The following is a 24,266-nucleotide window of genomic DNA, read 5'->3' as shown; positions in this document are numbered from 1 at the left end:
TTAAGGCCAGAAGGGATCACTGTGATCATCTAGTCTGATTTACTGCATAACACAGGTTGTGTGGCCCCAACGCTGCAAACTTTTGTGCATTTTAGTAACTATACTTGAACTCCTGTGTGTCAATTTTTTCATGCATAAACATGTGCAGGACTGTCTTCTGCACTTTTACAGTTCTAGAGGCTACCAGTGGATGGTTTCAAAAACGAAAATTAGGTTATTATGTGTATATAATAATTTAGTTCTCTTTCCTTAATATGAAACAAGCTTTGTGGTAATTTATATTTACTTGGCAATGAAAATGTAAAATTTGGTTTGGCAATTGCATTTAGAAAAACACTGGAAACTCGAGGGGGGGAAAAAAATGGTCCGAGTCGGAAGTTCAAATTGAAAAATTGGGGCTCGGTGTGAACCTGAATTCAACCTAGTGTTGCAGACTTGTTTACCCAGTCGCCTTCCACTGTTGGTGAACTGACATAGAACATTTTCTTTTTCTTTTTTTAGTGAATGAAAAGCATAGTCAGAAATAGTCATCAAGTCGAATCTAGGGTGACCAGACAGCAAATGTGAAAAATCGGGACAGGGGGTGGGGGGTAATAGGAGCCTATATAAGAAAAAGACCCCAAAATCGGGACTGTCCCTATAAAATCGAGACATCTGGTCACCCTAGTCGAATCATGTGCAAAAGGCTCTCTTGTATTTTTGTTTCCTAATTGCTCTTGGATGGTTTTTCTGACTGAGCTGATGCAGTCGTGTATGTGAATTTCCTGGCAAATAAAGAAGATGACTGTGTCCGAAAGATATTTCAGAGTGTGAATTCATAGCCTGTCCATGTCTAATCAAGCAATATAAACCATTAGCCACATGTTCTCCCTTTCCATCACATTTCTTCACACTTAAATGAAAACATGCCCACCCCCACCCCCAAAAGTGTCACATTTTTAAATGCCCTCAAATAGAAACCACAGGAGTCCGTTACATGTGGTGGCCATTTCCAGCATACAAATCAATTTTCGTTGTGGTGAATAATGCTTGGTTTGTTTAAGGAGGCATGACTGATTTTGGATGAAGAATCCTGTCACTTTGGCATTTTCATGGTTTTATTTATTGCGCACAAACGTATAAAACTTGGTACTGGTCTAAGTGCCAAGCTTAACAGTGGAAAGGACCACGTAACTACTGATGCAGTAAACGGGCTTCTCCTTCTAAAAGACATTTTCTGGACTCTTGAGAAGTTGTTATTTTGAGTAACATGGCAGTGAAGGATTTCATCACCTGGCATCTGCTGGCTTTGTTTTTAATTCCATTTTGCCTGGGTCAAGATGAATACATGGAGGTGAGCAGAAGATCTAATAAAGCAGTGGCCAAAGTATTGCAAAGTCACCACCAGACTGGCCATAAAGGTTCCAGCAGCAGGGAAATTTTGAGACAGCGGAGTCAACTTATAGAGTCGACTATTGATGATAATAGCACTTCTACAGACCAAAAAGCCCAGAGACCAGAGGTAGATGATGTAGCACAGACTACCTCAGACAGAGTCCAGGTACTCTGAATTAATCTTCTAAGAATAACTTTGAAATCGGATTTTTTCTAAGATTATGAATGATACATTTAAGTAAAGAGGTTTATTAGTGCTGCTTATTGGTCTGTATGCTACTGGGTTGCTTCACAGAATCTTTTAATGAACCGGTAGAGCCAGCACTGGGGTGGGGGCAGTGAGAACACAGCCAGCAGCCCACTGTTCTGGTGAAACTTTGATTCTATGCAATCAGATATGGTGAGATACAGTTTCTCAATTATTGAAAAATATTTTTTTTTCCAGCAGACTAAGATTTTATAATCTATTTAGGACATTGTTTGCATGTGAAGAAAAATTATGAAATTGGTAAACAGATGATATTCTGAAGGATACTGTTCAACTGGGAGAAAAGAATCCCAGTTTACTTGAAATGTATGTATAGAAAAAATACATCCTTTTGAGCTTGGGAAAATCATTTAAAGCACTAGCGAATATTTGCAATGGATAGCCTCTAAGTTGGACTTTGTTTTGTTTTTAAATCCTGGCAGTAATACTGCATTTGAGACATAAGTAGGTCTGATAAAACATGCTATATGTGTATTTGCTGCCCTTTTTATTTTAGTGGAAAAAAAGAACTGGAATTAATGCTTCTTAAATTGACTGTAGAGTTTGCTTTTTATTAGGAATCTCTTATGCGTTTTACATAGCATTTTATATATTCTAGTCATTAGCTCCGGGCAAAGGGAAAGTTACCTCACCTGGTCATATGTAAAATACTGCAATCCAGATTTTTTTTTAAAAAAAGGAAAAATGTTGAAGGGGATAAGATGAAGTTTTATTGAGCAGTAAACAAAATGGAAAGTTTTACCTCTGCTCTGGGCTGAAGGTTTTGTTGTCTACTATGTTTTATAGTCAGTAACAAAATGAGAGTTTTATTTCCCCTACTGAATGCAAATGATTGAGTCTTTACATTTCAGTTGACAATATTATATAATTTTTTTCCGTCTCAACCCTGGATCCTGAATTCCCAAAAGCAGAAGGAGGCAGATGTGGGATGGATAATAATTGTTTCGTGACAAGTAGAAATGAGTTTTGATTTTAGGTAATTGTGATGGGCTTAAGGAACTGAAGCAGATTGAGATATGGCAAAACATGACAATAAGTTCAAGATACAGCAACAACATTTCCTACAGTTAAATGGTTATACAGCACAGCATATAAACTTCCTTTGTTACAGAACATTAAATTGAACTTCTGTACATAAGCAGTATAATCAATGGGGGTATATTATAACGAGCCAGCTAGTGTTTGTGTGTTCCACTTCTTGCTATTGGATGGAATACTATGCAACTGCATACCATAGACCCCATGCTGCTAATAATTAAAGAAGATTCTCCTTTAGCTCAAGAGCTAGTGGCCTGTGCTTTAAGAATTGACTTTTAATTTATTTTTAGTAATATATAATTTAATACAAAATTGTTATAATTAACAAAAAAGGCCAAATTCAGCCCTCTGACATATAATACCATTGAAGTCATTGGGGGCTGCATGTATATCCAAGGATAGAATTTGGCACCACGTATTTAGATGATCTTTACATTTACAGTAATGGAACTACTTATTGAGCAAGAGGGACTCAGCCAATTGGCACACAGTTGACTTGACTGCAGATCGTTCACGTCCACCATTCCTGTGTCTGGAAAATAATCTCCCCTGGGCAATGATGCAATCCCAATTCTTGGCTCACTTAAAACTAGATCAAAGACTAGCAAATGTACAATAGGGGAAATCCAGCATGGAATGGCTGATTTAACATGTCTTTTCCATCACTAGAGACTATGCATTCTCAGGTAGAGAGGAACAAGCTGCTTTTGGGTTCACCGAATTTTGGGCTGCTCCAAGGATCAGTATGTCCCTCAGTGGAAAGCAGAACAGCCAGCAGCTGTTTTCCTTTGAGCTGCTTTGCCACCTGCAACAGCTGAGAATCCCTGTAGCTGCATGTGCCTTGTGGATGTCTTGCCCCTAGAATGCCCCCTATGGCTCCAGCTGTTTCATTCAATGGCAATGCCAGGAGAATTCATCCCCCAGATGTCTAAGGAGCTTGTGAGGTGACAAAGAGGGGCCAAAGAGAATAGGCAAGCCCCTCCCTATGCCGAATTTTCCACACTGCTGATAACATATGAGCTGTGTAGCATGATTTCCTCGAGCCCTGTAGCTGACAATATGTATGGAACAGATATAGATACAATCTTCTTTCTGTTGCTACTTGATCTAATTGGAGTGCACCTCGACATACTGGCTTTTTGCTTGTGTTTTTGGTGGTTTATTTATTTAGTTTATTTTGGCAGATGACGTGAATCTAGAAGGAGCCGGAAGGACTTCCATGCCCTTTTATAATGAGGTGTGCTGGCCCTTTAAGCCTAATGGGGGACAGAAGACCCCATCCTAGTGATGGGGGTGTGAGCACAGGCTCAGGAACCAGCCAAAATTGCAGGAGAGGAGGTGGTCCTGGGGAATTAGCAGTGGATCGGAAAGATCCCAAGACACTTACTTTAAGGGCTTGGCATCAGGAGCCCTGCTGCACAGGGTGGGGCAGGGCTCCCCTTCCTCCTGGCCAATCAGGAGGAGCTCTCAGAAGGAGAGGCATATATATGCCGCCTTCCCTCTCAGAACAGGACGTGTGCTGACAGAGGAAGGAAGGCAGACCCAGGAGGCTAAGCTTCTGCTGGAAAGAATAAAAGCTCCACAATCGGCAGGAGCATTGGATTTGGGTACAAGCTATGGGGTTGCTATGATGGATGTTGTATTTGGGACACTGAGGACTATCTTGAATTACTTTGGGCTGCTGACCCATTTTCAGAGCTGATGATTATCCTGAGAAAGACTATACGGGGCTCCCAAGGCACTCTTAAGAGAGGGGACAGATGGAGGGTGCTGCAGAAACACCTCTGGCTACAAGAGGGAGCCAGGTGAAAGTTGTTCCTGCCCCACCCATGTACACCAGTTTCCCCCTTTTCATTCAGAACAGGACCCATGGTGGCAAGTATTTATTTAACTTCTTGTTTTGGACAGAGTAAAATAAAACCTTAACAAAAGCCAGCAAGAAATGGAAAAATGTCTGTGTCTCCAGTTATAATTGGTCCATAGGTTCAAATTAGAGGAATTTTATTGACTATTTAGCTGCCTCCTAAACTGATAGATTTCCTAGCTGTCAATCTAAGAAAACTCAAGTGTATAATGTTCAGAGATCTAGCAAATATCTTCGTTTTAATCTCTTGTCTCTCCCCGGAAATCTGTGTGACAGGTGATATTCACAAGCTACTGAATTCAATTTTAGGAAAAAGTTCCACAAGTTTGCCATGCAATAGAATTTATAAGGACTTTGACAAATGGGTCTCAATGAATCTTCAGATCCCATTTCAAGGGTTAGAGAAAGTAGCTTTACATTATTCATCATTCACATTTAAGTCTCATATCCCCAGATTTTTACTTTAAAACATATTCATTTGCACAGAGCTCTGTGTTTCCTCAGATTAAGAAAACCTAACCTGAAAATTCTTTGTTTTGGGGGCATTGAATATGAACAGATTTTTCACTCCTATGTCAAAAGATTTTTAAGTCTAATAGGACAAATCTTAGGTCAGAACTTACACAAGTACTCCACTGAAGTCAACAGGACAATTTTAAGTCAGCATAGCAGGGTTTGGCCCATTTTAAATGTAATGTCCTGTTGAATTCTCTGAGAGATAATAATGATGTTGCATGAGGATATCAGCAATCTACTATCTCCCTTAAAGCTAGGCCCAGATCGCACACTTCCCTACGGAGCCCCTCGCCTGCAAACAGCATCAGGAACCCCCCTAATGCCCAGCTCAAATTTAAAGCAACAACTTGCAATTTTAACAGTTTTCAGTACACCACAACTCTCTCTCTATTCCTTTCCTCTCAGCTTCTTCTTTCTACTTCTGTCCTAAGACGTGAGGCACTCATGGAGTGCTGAAAATGTGACAGAAGTTAGTCACACCAGTCCCTTTTTTCTCTAATCTTGCTCCCTTTATCCTCTTCTCTACCTTGCCTTGTGCTAAAATTTTGCATATTTTAATCCTATTTATTAAAATGATATGAGTTAGCCAATGACTCAGCGGTTTGTGCACTAGAACCAGGAAAACATACAGCCATAATTCCAAATGGCTCAGGAAGTTATATTTATCTAGAGAGAAACCACCTTTTGCAGTACTGAAATGCAACCACCTCCTGCATGGCCATAGCAGAGGTTCAACACTGCGCACTTACACGTAACTGTTGTTGACAGGAAGTGAAAAATACCATCTCCAGCTGAAACTGGAGAGAATTTAGGTAAATGGACTGCAGTGATTCAACCTGAATTTCAGATACTGGCTCTAACAAACTAGTCTTATAAAAAAGGCCATAGAATCCTTAATTGATTTCTAGTGTCAGAAGGTCTTCAGATTCATGTATCAGACAGCATCTTGCCTGCCCCCTGGCGCAATGCTAAGGGTTGGTTCTGAACTGGGTCAGAGAGAAGAGTTCCACCTACCAAAGAATCACTTCCTAAAGTACCTTTTTTAAATTCTTTATGATCTCCCATCTAAATATTGACAAGAAGAGAATTTATAACCAAACAGCCATATAGGAAAAACTAAGGATTCTGATGACATAAGTCAAATGAACCAAATTTGTGTCATTTGTCACTTCAGTAACAGGATGGAATTTCTTTGCGTTACCTCATTGCACAGTCATTATTTTTCCAATATAGGATTAGTCTGTCTGAAGCTATTTTTAAAAAAAATTCTGATAGACTAGCAGAGCATTTATGTGTTGAGATTACAAATGAGTTTTGCACTATTTGGAACATCAGTGTCAAATGACAATGGGAATTGCCAGCTTTTTCTGCAGGTGGTTGAAAATCACATAACTCCCCCAAGTCACTTATTGCAGAACCTGACATGAGTGGGTTGCCAAGTCCACCAATCATTAGTGGATTTGGGCTTCTTTTTTCCAGGTCTGCTATTCTTTCAAGTTGCAGATTGTGGATTTGGGGCTTATTTTCCAGAAAGAAAAAGGAGGAGCTCAACTTCAATTAACTCATCACAATCCTTGTAATTTTACTGAATCAATATGAATATTTATATGAGAACCCTTTGCAGTTATTAAATCTACGTCTGTGAATGTGAAGCCACTTGTGTATGCATAAAATAAATTGGAATTCCTTTGGGATGAAAAGCACTATAAAAATATACGGTGTTATCAAACTTTCTTATACAATAAATGTTGCTGCATATAACTCATGCTAAGTATATTTTTACTGATACATCGTTGCACTCATCATATGAATAACATATTGTGTAAGATTGCCATCATTACACACACACACAGAATATAACAAAATGCCCCAAATGTTTTCTTTCCATTTGAGGTTTAGATTTTCAGATGCGCCTGCATACTCTTGCAAATGCCTGACTCACATACTTGCAACCCCTTATTTAGCCAGGCACATCCACTTTTCGTGCAGGAATTCGAGTTTTCACATGTGCACACAGTTTTGAAAATCCAGCCTCATATTGCTTCAGATTTAGCCGAGTAAGTTCTCTACATTGACGCCTAAGGCCCTGATTCTGCAGTTCTTTGCATACCGGCTAGCATGCCCGCACCAAGGGCCACGGAAGTCTATGAGAATTCATGCAGGCATTGTAGTTTGCCTGCATACAGCAAAATACATGATTGGAGACTAAGTTTAAAAGTTCTATCATTTTTTAGTTACTTGATCTTATTTATTTAAGAATATTTTTTCAAATGGGGAAACTGATATAAAAATGATGTTATAACTCAAGAACAACTGAAAAAATTTCAAAACCAACCTCTTTAGGGAGAGACCAGGCACGGAAGATTTCAGTCTCAAAGGAGAAATGTTCAGAAAGCTTGTGAGCATGTACAAGCAGGGGGCTATAGTGGAGACCCTGCTACCAGGATGCAGATGTATGTATAGCAAATACACTCTATGAATGGTTAATTTAAAACCTATGTTTTTGCACTCAGCCTCCTCAAAGTGGACCTCAACATCCAGACTGCAGTAGCTGCTGCCGTGGAGAGTTTGGATTTCGAGGCTATCAAGGGCCACCGGGACCTCCAGGGCCTGCTGGGATGCCAGGTAAAAGTGTCACTCGATGGATTTCTGATCAGTCTAACGGCAGATTGTGAGTGTGAAAATCAGAGATTGGCCCAAGCATGCAGCTGAGCTTGGATATGGATTTGGATCCAGATCCAAACTTTCCCATAACCTACGTGGGGATTTGGAGTCAGGTTTTAGGTTCCAATCTAATCAAAACCAATTGCTAATAAAATTAATCTCTAATGGATCCATCATTAATGAAAGTGATGTGTTTCTTATAGCTTGTAGGCCAAATTCTGCTCTTTGTTATATGAGTGACACTTCCACTGAAATTAAGGAGATGTGCCCTATGGTGGATATTGCTTTTGTTTTCTTTGTTTTGCAAAGGATGATTTATAAATTTCCGAGACAGGAGCCATTTCTTCCCCAGATGTGCTGCAAACATTTACAGAGGAGACACACTTTATATCATAGAATATCAGGGTTGGAAGGGACCTCAGGAGGTCATCTAGTCCAACCCCCTGCTCAAAGCAGGACCAATCGCCAGACAGATTTTTGCCCAGATCCCTAAATGGCCCCCTCAAAGATTGAACTCACAACCCTGTGTTTAGCAGGCCAGTGCTCAAACCTGTATTCTCCCATGGGAAAACTCACTTTTGTTCTTTCTTTCTTGTCTTTCTTAATGTAAAATAAAAACCAGTTTGACAGCCAGAGTATGATTTCTCTTGGGCATAGAAAAACACAGCACTCTAGTAACGAGCAGAATTTGGTCCAGTGTTTGTATGTGTGTGGGTATGAAAAGAGAGGGAGATATATGGAAGGGGAAAAGGTGATCAGCCAGTGGGTTTAGGTTTGCTTTAGCAATTATCTTCATTAAGATGATTTATAACACAATTGTGGTACATATAGGATTGTGTCACAGTCTGGGTAGCTTGCCGCAACAGCCTGGCTTTTTTCTTTTTAATTACTCATTCACTACTTTCATTCTTTCTGTCTCTTTCTACACATTGCTGACAGTAACTCTGGTTCTGGTATCCCTATTAAATATTTCTTTAAACGGACTGTTGATATTCTGGTGGTAGCAGTTTCCAGTAATGGTGAAGTGTGTGTTGTATGAAGTGTTTAAATAAGCAGCTTTGGCTGGCAAAAAATGTAAAAAATAACATGTTACTTTGAAATTTTTTGGCATTAGCCCTGTTGTAAATAAGATTTATTATGTGAATCATCCATCAACCCTTTACTCTACATAAATACTGTATAACTCTACAGACATAGGAGAACTGTCATGGTGAGGCTTTTCATAGAGAAACATGACTTCGTATTTAGGGAAAGTAAAGTCATAAATATTTAGCAGCTTAGAAGATGGAACAATGTTTTGCATTATACCCCTCCCCGACCCCCAGTGCCAGTCAGTATACTGCAAATACACAGGATTGTATTTTGCAATATGGACCTATTTATGCCCTTGTCCAATGTGAAACTATAGCTTGGCCAAATTCAGTGCTGATTTACCATCACACCAGCTAGATCAGTGTCCTTGCATGATATTAGCACAGAATCTGACTATTTGGCTCCTGTGGGGGTTGGACCTATGTGACTAAAAGAAGACCCTATGGGGTCAGACTCTGTGTTGACTTACAACACATCCTATGCAATCCTAACTGGAGTCACTGTATCTGTGCTGGTGTTTCACACAGCCTTATCTACTGTTATCACAGAACTACAACCACAGAGATTTGTTCATAAGATGCATAAATTAGTTACATTCATTGGAAAAGGACAGTCCAGTTGTTCGGGTGTTGTAGTGGGACTTGGGAGAGCTAGGTTCCAGTCTCTGTTCCATCAGGCTTCCTTTGTGACCTTGGGCACATCACTTAGCTATTCTGTGTTTTAGTTCTCCAGATGTAGAATGGGGATAATAATATTTCCCTGCCTCACAGAGGTGTTGTGAGGATAATTATACTAAAGATTGTGATTCACTCAGATACTACAGCAGCGGTCTCCAAACTTTTGAGTGTCTCGCACCTCCCAGCCAGGGTGCGGAGTGGGGCCGCGGCTCAGGGGGGGCCCGGGAAGACACAGACAGGGTTAAGGGGGCTGAGACTGGGGCCGCAGCTGGAGGTGGGTCTGGGGCCAGGAGTGGGGCTATGGCCAGGAGCCGAGGCTGGGGGTGAGGGTGAGAGCGGAGCTGCAGCTGGGCTGCGGTGGGGTCCAGCAGCCAGGCCCGTGGCCTTGTGCAGCTCTGCTCCTGGCCTCACCCCCAGCCTCAGTCCCTGTCTGGGAACAGAGCTGCAGCCAGTGGCTGAGGCTGGGGGCTGGAGTGGGGCTGGGATCAGAGCCACACCGAGGCTGGGGACAGAGCCAGGTGCAGGGCTGGGAGCCAGGGATGTGGCTGGGGGCGGGACCAGAGCAGAGCTGTGGGCGGGGAGGGGCTGGGTGGCACTCCCCATGCTGTGTTGCTCAGTGCAGTAGTCTGGGAGCTGACCTTGTTCGTGAAGACAGAGGCTAAAAAAGCATTGAGTATATTAGCTTTTTCCACATCCTCTGTCACTAGGTTGCCTCCCTCATTCAGTAAGGGGCCCACACTTTCCTTGACTTTCTTCTTGTTGCTATTCTATTTAAACCAATCATAGGAACAGGAAGTTCTCCATGGACCTAGGTTTCCCCTGCCTACATCTGCTTCCCCAGCAATACCTGCTCCCACTGCCTGCCGCTGACTTCCGGGTGACCTGCCTCTGCCTGCCTCCTGACTGTCGGTTTTGCTCTCTGGCCTGTCTTGGACTCTGACCTCCTGGTCTCTGATCTGGCCTGACTCCTGCTCTGACCATTAGGTTAGATTGCCCATGTCCCAGTTGTGAGAGCAGGTTTCCTTTTAGGATGAGGAGGGAGAGGTCAGATATAGAGTGACTGCTTTGTGAAAAGCGTTCATCCACAGATATGGTGTTTTTGTCTTGCTTTCTTGTCAGTTGCCATAGATGGTTGCTCAGTATACCAGCAATTTCTCAAGTAAATATTGGGAAGTGTAGGATATTATTCCAAATAGCAGTTACTGTCCATGTAAGGGGGACTGTTATCATTTTGAAATTAAATCAGCAGAGTTTCATCATGGTGTGACAGTGTATCCCATAAGGCTTTATGGGGAGGGGGTGCTTATAAATGTATGTATGACATAACTGGAATATGTTTGGTGCTGCCTGTGCCAGGTAACATATCTCCGTAAAGGTTATGGTCTACTATATCTATTCATCGTATTTGTACATATATATATCATTTTCTACTTGAGGTTAAGGATATGGTCTGTATGCTGGCTTGGTTTCTAAGTAAGCTTTGGGAGGCATTTGGTCAGCTTCTTTAGGAAGGAATTCGCCAGGTTAAGTACCTGATCAGGAAACACCTGGGGAACAATGCATCTTGGAATGCTCCAATCCACATAAGAAGTCTTCCTGGAGACATGCAAGATTCCATGTGGACAATGGCTTCAGACCCGTCACACATGGATCCTTGGCCTTTTCCTACACTTATCTAAAGTAACGTAAGCAGCTTTTTCAAACCTAACTAGTCAACCATAGACTGAAACACAGACAGAATTGGCTGCATTAGCTGGCCTGTGAAAAACTCCCCGAAGACCACCTAATTCTTTGCCCAAATCACTTTTGATTGTGCAGATGCATTAGAAGGCTATTAAGCTGCTTCTCGGGGTTACTTTGAGGAAAAACACAGCCGTTCAAACAGCGAGCCTTTATTCAAAGGGAAAATCCAAACCAATCCAAACTGTTCAGTGTACTCAACTACCAAACCACCTTTACTTTTGACAGCCCTGCAACACTCTGTTCCCTAGCAGTCCCCAGGTCCTCTACTATTAAGAGCTAGCACTAAAATCAAGCAATGGCCTGAAAAGTCTGCATTTTATACACCAGCACCTAAGTCACATGATCCTTATTCCTTAAAGGTGTTTGCACTTCCTTTTTTAAAGTCCCCCGCCAAAATCCTAAAATCTCTTAAATCCACCAGGTTAGCCCCCTAGCCATTTTTTATTTCTTGGTATCTAAAAGTGGGTCTTATTATACTGAAAAGAGGTTTTGTTATAGAGCGGGGGTGGGAAGGGAAGCACCTTGTCATAGATATGATTTGAGAGACAGAGAGAGAGAGAGATTATTTGAACTGATCAGAAAGCTTTGATTGTTTAAAGGAAATCATGGAAACAATGGAAATAATGGAGCACCTGGCAATGAAGGAACCAAAGGTGACAAAGGAGACAAAGGGGACCTGGGACCAAGGGGAGACCGTGGCCATCATGGACCAAAAGGAGAGAAGGGTTACCCTGGGATTCCACCGGAGCTTCAGGTACAAAGTCTTTAGCATGTGTTTTACAGTATAGCTTTCTTTCCCCTCTCAAAGACAGCACCCAATTACCACAATACAGTTCTAGATCAAGCCCACTTGTAACTGAACAACAAGAAGTATGGTGTGATATACACACTATTTGTCATTATTAAGAAACATGTCCTGCAAGTATTGCCAGAGTCATCCTGAAAAAGTGTTGCCAGGTCATGATCTATCTTTATTGTAAAAAGCAAACAGATAAATGTTTTTTGGACAGAGGATAAACCCCTCCAACTGGAATAGCTGTTTATTGCCAGTTTTCATGTAATGTGCACATGATAAAAGAACAGTAAATGACACAATCACATTTTTATTAACATGCATCAAATACATATTGGTGCACTTTCTGGTTCATGTTAAAAAACCCCCCAAAACAAGAGGTACCAGGGTCCAGACTTTTACAGTTATTTAGGTGGCTACTCCAGTCAGTGTTTCAAGGCATAAGGGACAGATATTTAAAGGTATTTAAATGCCTAAAGATGCAGTTATGCCCCTAATGGGATTATCAAAAGCATCTAGGCACTTTTGAAAATCCCACTAAGCACCTATCTGCATTTTAGGGCCAAATTTTAGGACTATTTATGTGCCTAAAGTGACTTAGGGCTTGTCTACGCTTATATTTTATAGCGCTGTAACATGCTAGCTCAGGGGGGTGAAAAATCACCCCCCTGAGCGCAGCAAGTCTGAGCGCTTTAAAGCGCTAGTGTAAACAGGCTCCGAGCACTGGGAGACATGCTCTCAGCACTTGGAGCTAATCCCCTCATGGAGGTGGATTACCAGGAGCGCTGGGAGAGCTCTCTCCGGGCGCTCGCACGCGACCACACTCGCTCTTCAAAGTGCTGCCGCGGGACCGTTCCCACGACAGCGCTTTGAAATTCCCAGTGTAGATGGCTACGTTCATTTTCAAAAGTGCCTTAGGAGCCTGAGGGCTTGTGTATATGGAGAAGTGGCAAGTTGAGGGGTAAACAATGCACCGCCATGCCATGCACTAACTGTGTGAACTCTGCTGCTGCACACTAAAAGTTCTCTAGCGCACACTGACCTACTCCTGGAGTAGATCAAAGTGCACTAGGAAACTTTTAGTGTGCAGTAGCAGAGTCCACACACATAGTGGACAGCACGCTAGTCACTGTAGATTTACACCTCAGTTTGCTGCACACTAACTGACCATTTAAACAAGCACTAAGTCTTGTTGAAAGTCAATGGGCCTTGGGGGCATAAGTACTTAAGTCATTTTTGAAAATTGGACATAGCTGTCTAAATCACCTCAGCCTTGCAGTGCTCAGAGGAGCAAGGCTGAAATTCCTTTAAAAATCTGGGCCTAAGTGCCTTAAGAGCATCTATCATCTTTATGATCCAGTATCACCAACACTGTTTCCTGCAGCATGGCCAGCACAAGCCCGGTGCACCACTGAAGGGATTAAGCAGAATATACAAAAGGAACCTAGACACAAACATTCCCTAACTTTGGGGGGGAAAAAGTAGTTTGATGAGTTTACAGACCCAAACTTTGTAATCTGGGCCCATCTTTAATTCAAAGTTATGGTTCCACAACAACCATAACTCAGTTATGTTTTTGCATATACATAAAAGATATGAAAATTAACAGCAAATACACCAGTACAAATTGCTACATATGTGCAGTGTAGTGGCAATAACTTTTAATTTTCTGTAATTAAATTCTCAGTCATAATGTTGCATCAAGATAGAGTTCTTATACTGAATAAAATGCAGCTTGAAAATGTTTCCAAAACTAATTGACATTTGTAACACAGCAAAATAGCTGGAGAATGCTTATAAAGATCATTAGCTGGGAGGAATTTTATGGTAGAATGATTTGAAAAACATCCTTCTTACAATTATTTTCCTTCTGGGTATTTTTCTAACTTTGAAGTTAGCTATCAGAACTGTTACCAATGTATATGTTTTGGTGGTAATTGAAAACGTTGATGAATAACTGAATATCATGCCATCAGTTTTTAAGTAGAATTTCCCCATTGCTTGTAACAAATCGTTTTGCTTAAAAAGTATCAGCCCAATATAGCCTATAGTTTCTAAAACTAGATTATGCTTTGGAATGTTGGAGGGGTAGGAGGAAAAGGGGAAAATGTTTCCATATATAATACTTTTAAAACCAGGACTATTTTAAAAGAGAATGAATCCATTTCTGATCTGCTATGTTGAAACGAGACAAGGTGGATGAAAGGCATTATTTTTTGCTTTTCTGGTTAGCTCCAGAAGAACAGATTAGAGCTGATTAGAATTTCAAATGGCATTTGGACAAAAATTAATCCATTGCATAAAATATCACTCTGTAACTACTTCACATCAACACATTAACTTAACTGAGTTCACTTTTACCAGCTTTTCCGTCTATCAAATGCATGCGGAAAAAGGGAAATCAGCCCAAACTGAACCTCTTTGAATTTCTGGCGGGGGCTTAGGATTTCAGTCACTGGATCTGAACCTACTCCTGTGGTTTTGATTCTTTGATTCTGAAGGGGTCTTTTTTCTGGTTCTAGTTCATATGTTCTCATGAAAACAGCCTTTTCCTATGAGACTTAATGCTAATAACAAATACTTAGCGCTTATCTATATGTCTCAAAGCACTTCACAGAAGTTAAGTGTTTTGCCTAGCAAGTTTGTAGCCTTCTAGGACCCAGGGTCTCCTGACTCTCAGTCCTATGCCCTGTCCACTGTCCCAAGCTGCCTTGAGATCACAGAAACTAAGAGACGGCTCATTTCCCTGCCTAGGCAAAATAGTCGTTTTCTAGTATCTTGTCCAGCGTAGTTTGAAATCTCCCAAATGAGGGGACATCCACCACTTCCCTTGGAACATTCTTCCACAGCCTAATATATCTCACTGTCAAGAAGTTTCTCAATCTAAATTTCCCCTTTTCTTAGTTTCATCCCATTATATTCATCCAAGCAGCTTGAGCTAGCATGGCAAAGGAAGTTGGAGCAGGTGGTAGAGGATGAAGAATGTTGAACCTTGGACAGTGCAGCTTGAGAGGCCCTAATCACATGGCCTCAGAATTGCTTAGGCCATTTCTGATTGGTAACTGGAAAGACACAATAACATGTATGGGGTTTACTGAGCCTTATTTACAGCTAACATTGAATTAAAAGCAGTAACTGAATTAAATGTATTTGAGGAACCTACGCAAGCCAATGTTATCATGTTTATGCTAAAATACCATACATTACATTATAACTTTTCTATCATATCACTCTAAGCTTTTAAAGTAAAAGTGAAATAGAAAACTAAGGCCCTAACCTGCAAACATTTACCCATATGATGTGCTTAACTTTATATACACACACATGAATAGTTCCATTGAAGTTAAGGAGCCTAGTCCTCCTGCAATTGATTCAATAGGAGTTTTGTTACTGGGGTTTAACGGCAGTTGGATCAGACCCTAAAAGAACATCTCTGTAAGGAAAATAAATATACTGCACATGTCAGAAAAAAGCCTGTAGGTCATGTTTTTATATTCATCCTTTTCCTGCTCATTAACCACTGGTTAAATCAGATGTATATTTTTATAGATTGCATTCATGGCTTCTATGGCAACCCATTTCAGCAATCAGAACAGTGGGATAATCTTCAGTAGTGTTGAAACCAATATTGGAAACTTCTTTGATGTTATGACTGGTAGATTTGGTGCCCCAGTGAACGGTGAGTATTTATAAAGCAAAGTAGTGTAAATTTCTGTCTGAGAAAGTGTCAGTCAGATGTTGATTAAAAGAAAGATCTGGTCCCATTAAAATTAAAGGAAGTTTAGCTATTGACTTCACTAGGAGTAGAATTTAACTGCAAGTACTCTTGGCTTTGCCTCAGTTTGGGGCAGTTAGGAGTTCAAGACAAAGTTGAGGGAACTTTACGTAGTAATTTTTCAAATAAGAGCAACTGTTATCTGTCTTCATTGTTGTTCAAATTTTTGAGGTGAGTTTTTAAAACACGACTTTGGAGTTTATACATGGGGGGAAATTTATAGCCGTAGAAACTGTTGACTTCCTTTTATCTACAGAACAAGTAGAGCATAGGAGGTGGCAGTGCAAATTTTAGCACACTGTCCGGGCAAGGTGCGTCACCTCTGCCCTGGAGGGACAATTTTTAAGAATAAGCACGTCATTTGCTCTCTGTGCCTGGTTCTCATTTGCACTGTGGCCTGGTCTACATACACAAGTTGTACTGCTTTAACTATACTTTAAAGTGGACGCAAATCACATTTCCACTCACTGTAAACACCTTTACACAGCCAGAGCTGCAAAAAGTGGCTGTAGCTTACATAAGAATCCGGCCCTCTGGACCTGTTTTGGCTCTGATCCTACAGACACTTATGCACATGTGTAACTTTACTCATAACAGTGTCCCTTAGAGGTTAATGGAGCTAGTCATGTGAGTAAAGTTATGCACCTACTTAAGTGTTTGCAGGATCAGGTCCTTAATCCTTAACTTCTTTTCTAGAACCATACAGTGATGTCAGTCATAGTGGGTTCCTGTAGATACCTGTGTCCCTCGCAAGTGGAAGGAGATCACATGTGCAAATCACAAGAATATGGGAATGATTATTAACTGATGATAGTGAGTCAGGAATTATTTCTGATGAAAGTCTGATGAGGAATTAGAAATTACTTTGGGTCATTTCCTTCAGATTGCTGAGTGAAAACAAAATTCACTCTGCAGGACAGTTTATACATGGAATTTACCACCCACACTGACACATGCAAATCATGGCTAACTTTTCCAGGTCAGGCCCAGGATTCTGCAGCAATCTCTGCCCAGGCTGAGAGCTCTACCCAAACAGAACTCACAGCAGGATTGGGACCATAGTCTCTAAAGTGCCACATATAGTACTTTATTTTCCAGGCCATATCGTTTATGATTGTGTTTTGTTATTTATATCAAAATAGCATCCACAATATAGCTAGATACTTTCAAACACAGAAAAAGATACAATCCTTGCCCTGAAGAGCTAAAATCTAAAAAAGACAAAGGGTGAGCTAAGGGGACACAGTGTACAAACAAAGTGATCAGGGTGATTAGTGCCATGTGTCGTGTTTGTCTACATTTTTTAAAAAGTATGTTGTGGAGACTGTGTTAAGAGGGGAAAGCAATGAGTTGATAGGAGCAAGGAAATAGTAAAGGGAAGGGAATGGGGGAGGTCATTGGACTGGATGTTTTAGTAATTTTCTTCTCAGTCTGGGAGGGAAGGCTCTGCCATTTTTAAGTAAATTTATTTATTTGGAACTTGACTTCAGTGATCCCCTGTGCTCAGTGGAGAATCAGATGACTGAATCAAATCTAGGTTTGGCTAAAGTCAAAGGGAAAACTCCCAGTGACTTCACTGAGGCCTGGGTTTGGCAAAATCTCCTCTCTTTTCTAACCAACAAACACGTCTGCGGAATGTACCCTATCACCTCCCTATGTAAAACACACATGCATATTGCGCATGATATCTTTTTCAGGGGTGTATTTCTTCACCTTCAGCATGATGAAACATGAGGATGTGGAGGAAGTGTACGTGTACCTCATGCACAATGGCAATACAGTTTTCAGCTTATATAGGTAAGTTGAGAGATGTGTGCTCTTCACCATGCTAGACAGATTTGCATGGATGTTGGTTCTTACTACACATTTTGGAGGGAACGTGGTAGTATGAAACACATCAGAAAGAAACAGCCTGTGGAACATTTGCCCTCCTAGATCCATAGTTGTGTGTCATTACTAGAGATGTGCCTGAGACTAAAATTCAGTCTTGGTTAGAATTTCCCCACCACTGGGGAAGGAGCTAGTGATTTTGTCACATACACGGAGCCCTGGTAGAGTTCCTCTTTGGCTGGACACTCCCCAGGCTGTTGTTTGGAGTCCACCTCACTGGGCCCCTAGTGCTTTAAGCCTCTTGAGTCTGAACAGAGTCCAGGCAGTGCCCCTTCCTGGGGGAGTCTAGGCTAATTCTTGGGGTGCAGTTCCTCTGTTTAGCACCCCCTCTGAGAGCAGAATCCCCAAAGTCCAGCTGCCTAACCCTTGGGACCAGTGCTGACCCCTCAGGCTTCCTGTAGCACACCCTCTTTCAGAAGGGCAGCCATGTGGGTGCTCTGGGTTTACAATGTAACTCTTCAGGGGCACGGGATAGCGAAAGCAAACAGACACACAGAGAGACTTTACACAGGATTCTAAACACCAGTACTCTTTACTTAGCAGTATGGGGGATGGGTGAAGCCAAGCACATCTGTACTCATCTCCCTGCCTCGGGGGCCTCACCAATTGTGGAGAGTTCTTTGGCCTTAGCGGAGTCCTTTGCTGTACCAGGATCCTTCTTCAGAAGCTCATGGATTCTCTTCAGAATCCTTTCCCCCAATATGGGTCCGTTAGTTTTCTCTCACTTTGGCTGGACCTTTATTTAAACAGCACACCCCTGCTACAAAAGCATGCCCCTCTCTCCTGCCCAAAGCTTTCTATGTGTCTGTCTGAGTCCTCATGTTTATATGTCACCCTTCAAACACCTGGTTTCTTTATTCTGCTGATGGATACTTTCCTGCTTCAGCCAAGCCCTTTGTTCAAGGCATTTCCACCCAAATAGGCAACCACGGAAGATTTAATGTCTGACTATTGTCCCTGGTCTGGCAGAGACTGCTACAGTCCCTGTCTGCAAATGGTGAATTCCACATCCTGACATCAGCCAGAATTTATACACTGTACATAGACAGATTCTCCAAATGGTCACAGTTTTGATCTGGGGTTGTGATCTAATGGTAACATATGGTGATAGTTTAAAATAACAATATTCATCCCAGGTTGATTCTGATGCACATGCCATCTAAATGACAGCCTTACTGAATGTTACAATAAAGCAAGTTATACTAAAGAGAGATGAGGTTTCAGCTACAGTGCTATGGATTAGTAAGAAGGCTAAGTGCTGCCTGTACATAATGTCATTGTGTCACAGGGTGGCTCGGTCACTACCTGGTGTGCCACATTGCCTGGCCTCTTTCTTGGTCTCTTAACCACAAATGCACACCAGCTTGTTACCCTTTCAGCACCTGTGTATTTGTTCTTCCCTTGCAAAGTATAACAGAGCATATTGCAGGCTTATAGCAGGAGGAGACTTCCATGCAGCCTTTTCTCCTTAGCCCAGCCTCACCCTCTGAGCTTCCCTCTGCTGCCTGTTCCTCCTCCTGATATCCTCCCAATTACTGAGCCAATTGCCTCATTAGCCCAACAATTGCCACCCAAGGGTCAGTAATCCTCAGCAGAAACTGATTAATTGACTTCAATTAAGACTGCACTCTGCCCAGTTCTGCACCAACCTCAGTGACCAGGGTGCTATTAATCGTGTCCTGTCACACATTGCAGAGAATTTATCTCAGCTAAGCAGATTTTGAAGTTTTTATTTTACTCATGCGATCAGGAATCGTAAGCCCTTGGCTGTATCCAAAAGGACAGACTTTGAGCCCAGTCACTTGTTCATCATATGGTTCAGATTTTGTAGATAGCTGGATATGTGAGAAATCTGGGGATCCATTTGTGATGCTTCCCAAGGGTACCCAGGGTTGTGAGTCACCTTATTACCCCTCAACCTCCAGTGAGAAGAAGATTTCCTTGTGCTGAACTGAATGTCAGCTCCCAGACACTGCCAGATTGTTAGCCACCCAAACAATCTCCTTGGGGCTCTGCCAGCCCTTACGTTGTCTTGCAGGTTAACAATAAGTGCACTTCAATCCCTGAGCCCTCTTTCCCTTGTAGCCACCCCTTTAACCACAGGACACTCACAGAAATTACCAGGTAAGCTGTCCCCAAAGGAACAGTGCACCCACCAGTTTAATTCAACTGAGGATCTGCTCCAGTATAACATAACAGCACTGAGATATACTTAAAGTGAAAGCAATAAATTGTTTATTGTCATAAGTTTATTATCAAAGGCTAAGATTTAAGAGAGAGTGAGTGATGATAATACAAACAGAGATGGTTACCTATAAAACAAAAACATAAAATGTAAACCTGGGTCTCCACTTACCACTAGCTACCTTTCCAATGTAATGAAGTAATTTCACTCCAAGGATTTAGTCTTTTGCAGAACTAGCTGGTTTTCAGTCAAACCAGGATCCAAGCACTCATGAACCTCCTCTTCTCTTTCCAGACTTTCCTTAGTGAATGGGTGCCAAAATGTCACACTACATTCTATTTATATTCTTCAAGGTTCATTTCCTCTCTGCCCCCCAAGACAATTGCCAGTACTTCCCCTTTCCCCTGTTTAGTAGATTTGGCTTTCATGGTGTTGGCCTACAGTGCTTAATTTACATAGCCAACTGCGAGACAATTGAATAAACTTCTTCTGTCTGACTCAATACCTGCTTGTCAACCCTGCCTTGATTTACAATTTAAAACATAATATACTGAGCAAAACAATGAGTTTTTTAGGCTTAGCATTTTCTTTTAGGTGACTTACTTGATCATTGTTGACAAAAGAAAAGCTTAACTCTTCGTAAAATATTCATTTTTAGCTATGAATCAAAAGGAAAAGCTGACACATCAGGAAACAGTGCAGTGCTAAAACTTGCCAAGGGAGATGAAGTTTGGCTGCGAATGGGGAATGGAGCACTCCATGGAGATCATCAGCGTTTCTCCACCTTTGCTGGGTTTCTTCTTTTTGAAACAAAGTAAAAAAAAAAAAAAAGTGCACATTTAGGCAGCTTTTTTTTTTCAAGCTGTTCTGTTTTTTTCCCTGGTCTGTGGCACAACATTTCAACATGGTAAGATCAGGAAAGCTTATCCCGATGCATTATGTTGGTATTCATGTATCAGAGGTGCTGAACACATTGGGTAAATGACATAGATGCTATTTCTCTGAAGGTACATTGTCACCTGGGTTGCACCTAATGGATCGTTACATGTTTCTATTGGGGGAGCCAAAAAAATAAAAATAAAATAACAAAAAAAACCCCAAAATCAAAAAACCAGGTGGAAAAAAGGTTTTAAAGAAATGATTTAGAAAGTGGTTTGGGCAGTTTGACCCAAATTTGGTGTATAGATAGATTTTGTTCAGTATGTCAGGAACTGTACAATCCTTAATTCATAGTCCTTTATTCATTCATTTATTCAGTCCTCCATGGAAACTGGCTGTGAATAACTGAGTCGGCTCAGCTTCAGGTGATAGGGGATTTAGAGGAACAGGCTATAGAAAAACTTTTACAAATAGAAAAAATGTGAAAAAAAAGGTATTTAGGGATTCAGGTGATTGCCCCACCCTCTTGAACCTTTTTAAGATGATCTTGGTGACTTTAGTATAGTTTTCTAGTATGAATTTACCTGCTTCAGGAAAAAAATGCAATGGTCGGATTTCTTAGCTTAAGAGCAGCTCAAGGCAGAGGTTCTTTGGCCTGTGTTATGTAGAAGGTAAGATTAGATCTGCAGTTCTCAACCAGGGGTCCAGTCCAGGGCCCCCTGCGGGGCCACGAGCAGGTTTCAGGGCATCTGCCAAGCAGGGCCGGCATTAAACTCATTGGGGCCCAGGACAGAAAGCTGAAGCTGCGCTGTGCAGTGCTGAAGCCCGGGGCCCTAAGACTCGCCACCCAGGACTGAAGCGAAAGCCTGAGCAACTTAGCTTCATGGGGTCCCCTGTGGTGTGGGGCCTTAGGCAATTGCCCTGCTTGATACCCCCTAATGCGAGCCCTGGCTTTTATATGCAGAAAAACAGCTGTTGTGGCACAGGTGGGCCGTGGAGTTTTTATAGCATGTTGGGGGGAGCCTCAGAGAGAAAAAGATTGAGAACCCCTAAATGATCATAATGGTCTTTTCTGGCCTTCCAATCTATGAAACCTGGTACAGCAGGGTACTAGATTTCAGGACAGGGGCATATTGCCAGAGATGTCTGGAATGCTCAAACAGCACCATGAGCTAGAGAAGCAGATATCTCATGGAGCTCTTAAAAGGATGTACATTTTAATACCCTCAAGTTTACTTACCATTTTCCTCACAGTCTTTTCTGGAAGTTATGCCTCAAGGATCCAGTATTTCAGGAAAGACATTGTGGTATAGCAAACAAGTAGCTACATTAGTATAGTATTTAGCTGATAAATTGAAACTTTAGCTGGTTCAGACCTGGCCACACTACGCCTGGCTCTGCCCATTTTTGTTATTCCACAGTCTTCATAAACATTAACACTTGCCCTCCGTTCTTCAAGTTTACATTACCTGAAATCCTGTGTTACCCTTAACTTTTTATTTTAAAACTTACTAGCAGTTCCAAACGGGCTAATGTAATAATGATGTCTGAATACATGGTTTTTCTGCATGTTCCAGCTCTTCTCAGGGCCACCCAAAGGGGGGGGGGGGGCAAGTGGGGCAATTTGCCCCAGGCCCCCGGCCCCGGAGGGGCCCCCACAAGAATATAGTATTTTATAGTAGTGCAACTCTTTTTTATGGAAGGGGCCCCCGAAATTGCTTTGCCCTAGGCCCCCTGAATCCTCTGGGCGGCCCTGGCTCTTCTTCCACATTGATGAAAGGGTAAGCATCTTAACTGGTGATTTGCAACAGATGTAAGGCGCCACTAATATATAGCAAGCAGGTGGGATTAGTATGAGGGTAAATTCTGAATCCTACCAATATTCCTTAGAACGTCTTTTATAGGATAGTGATTACCAATACCAGTACAATAGATTAATGAATTTAAAATCTGACCTCTGTATTTAAATATCCTTGTACTCATTCCTAGTCTATGTAAACTGCCTTTTTAAAATGGGAAAATATTTTGATACTTGAACAATAAGATCTTCATTATTTTTATTTTTGTGCAGCAAACACTGACAAAATATGGATTTTAATTAATTATCATCTAATAACTTTAGGTTTTTTCTGTGTATTTAGTGCAGTGTTGTACCAAGAAGAGTTTTCATAATCTAAAACCATATTATTTTAAGATAGTATTTTGGTAATATTTTGGCATGCCTTAAAATTTAAAAAAATCATACCACAAAATCATATTAATCTTATTCTTTTGGAATAAGTACATTAGGCACATGTGATATATGGCTACATGCATTAACTCTCATGGTATGAAAATCCTTTGTGTTTGTTGAAAATTCATTTTCTGGTTGTGTTAAGAATGTTTGCTTACTTTGTTATACATACATTTACCTAATAAAGACTAATAGTCACAAAATTATAATGGGTTATTTATATCTATATTTACTATGTTACATGAAAACAGCTTAAGTACATTAACCTTTAAGAGATAATAACATACACCTCTACCCCAATATAACGCTGTCCTCGGGTGCCAAAAAAATCTTACTGCGTTATAGGTGAAACCGCGTTGTATCAAATTTGCTTTGATCCGCCAGAGTGCGCAGCCCCGCCCCCCCGGAGCGCTGCTTTACCGCGTTATATCCGAATTCATGTTATATCGGATCGCGTTATATCGGGGTAGAGGTGTATATTCTCAGTACATTCTCCTAAGCCTTCATTTAACTTGTGGACTGCACAAAGGCAGTGTTAAGGGTCAAAACAAATTTAAATACCCAACGCCTGATTCTCCATTACCCTGCATTCTGTATAGTTGTATACACCTGTGCAAAGTGAATGCAAAATAGATTTAAAACTATGGGTGTGACACTCATTTACATCAAGGCCACTGGTGCTGCACTGGCAGTGTACCAGGGTCTTAAAATGGGCATAAATTACATTTACACTCATTTTAAGTCCCGTTTACTTTGCCAAAGGGGTGTAAAGTGGCATTAGTGTAAATGAGAATCAAGCCCTACCATTCTGATTTGATATAATTTTACACCAATTTTGCATTGACACCATGCAAAGTGAACACTAATACAAGGTGCAGGGCAACAGAGAATCAGGTCCCCAAAAGTCTCTGACAAACTGTAATATGGAGGCACAGCTTGCAGCTTCATAGTTAAAGTAGAGATGCATTTTGCACTTCAAGTACAATTCAACTTCTTTGTTATGTATGAAAATCATACATGATAGAAATGAAGGTCTGGAAGAGGCCTTCTGAGATCATTTAATTCATCCCCTTGCACCGAGGCAGGCCTAAGTATACCTAGACCATCCCAGATAGGTGTTTGTCTAACCTCTTCTTAAAATCCTCCAATCACGAGGATTCCACAATGTCCCTGGTAACCAATTCCAGTGCTTAACTATCCTTATAGCTAGAAGTTTTTCCTAATAACTCTCCTAAATCTCCCTTGCTGCAGATGAAGCCCATTATGTCTGTTCCT

The 24,266-nt window shown here is 41.3% G+C and overlaps 1 protein-coding gene across 8 annotated transcripts in view; it reads left to right on the top strand.

Moving 5' to 3' along the window:
• Positions 1-950: 950 nt before the first annotated feature.
• Positions 951-24,266, top strand: part of C1QTNF3 (C1q and TNF related 3) — a 29,697-nt gene continuing 6,381 nt past the window's right edge. For 3 of the 8 annotated variants that reach the window (XM_029910894.1, XM_029910893.1, XM_029910892.1), the window contains exons 1-6: positions 951-1,540; positions 7,574-7,685; positions 11,836-11,990; positions 15,579-15,708; positions 17,502-17,601; positions 20,538-20,693. In XM_029910894.1, the coding sequence (XP_029766754.1) occupies positions 1,250-1,540; positions 7,574-7,685; positions 11,836-11,990; positions 15,579-15,708; positions 17,502-17,601; positions 20,538-20,693 (944 nt within the window). In that variant the 5' untranslated portion in view covers positions 951-1,249. The other 5 variants (XM_024203067.3, XM_024203066.2, XM_029910895.1 and 2 more) reach the window with 5 other exon arrangements.

The sequence above is a fragment of the Terrapene carolina genome, unplaced genomic scaffold (assembly GCF_002925995.2).
Source record: "Terrapene carolina triunguis isolate 2854851 unplaced genomic scaffold, T_m_triunguis-2.0 Scaffold69, whole genome shotgun sequence".
NCBI lineage: Eukaryota > Metazoa > Chordata > Testudines > Emydidae > Terrapene > Terrapene triunguis.
The sequence above is the reverse complement of the archived record's forward strand: the minus strand, read 5'-3'. Positions and strand labels throughout refer to the sequence as shown.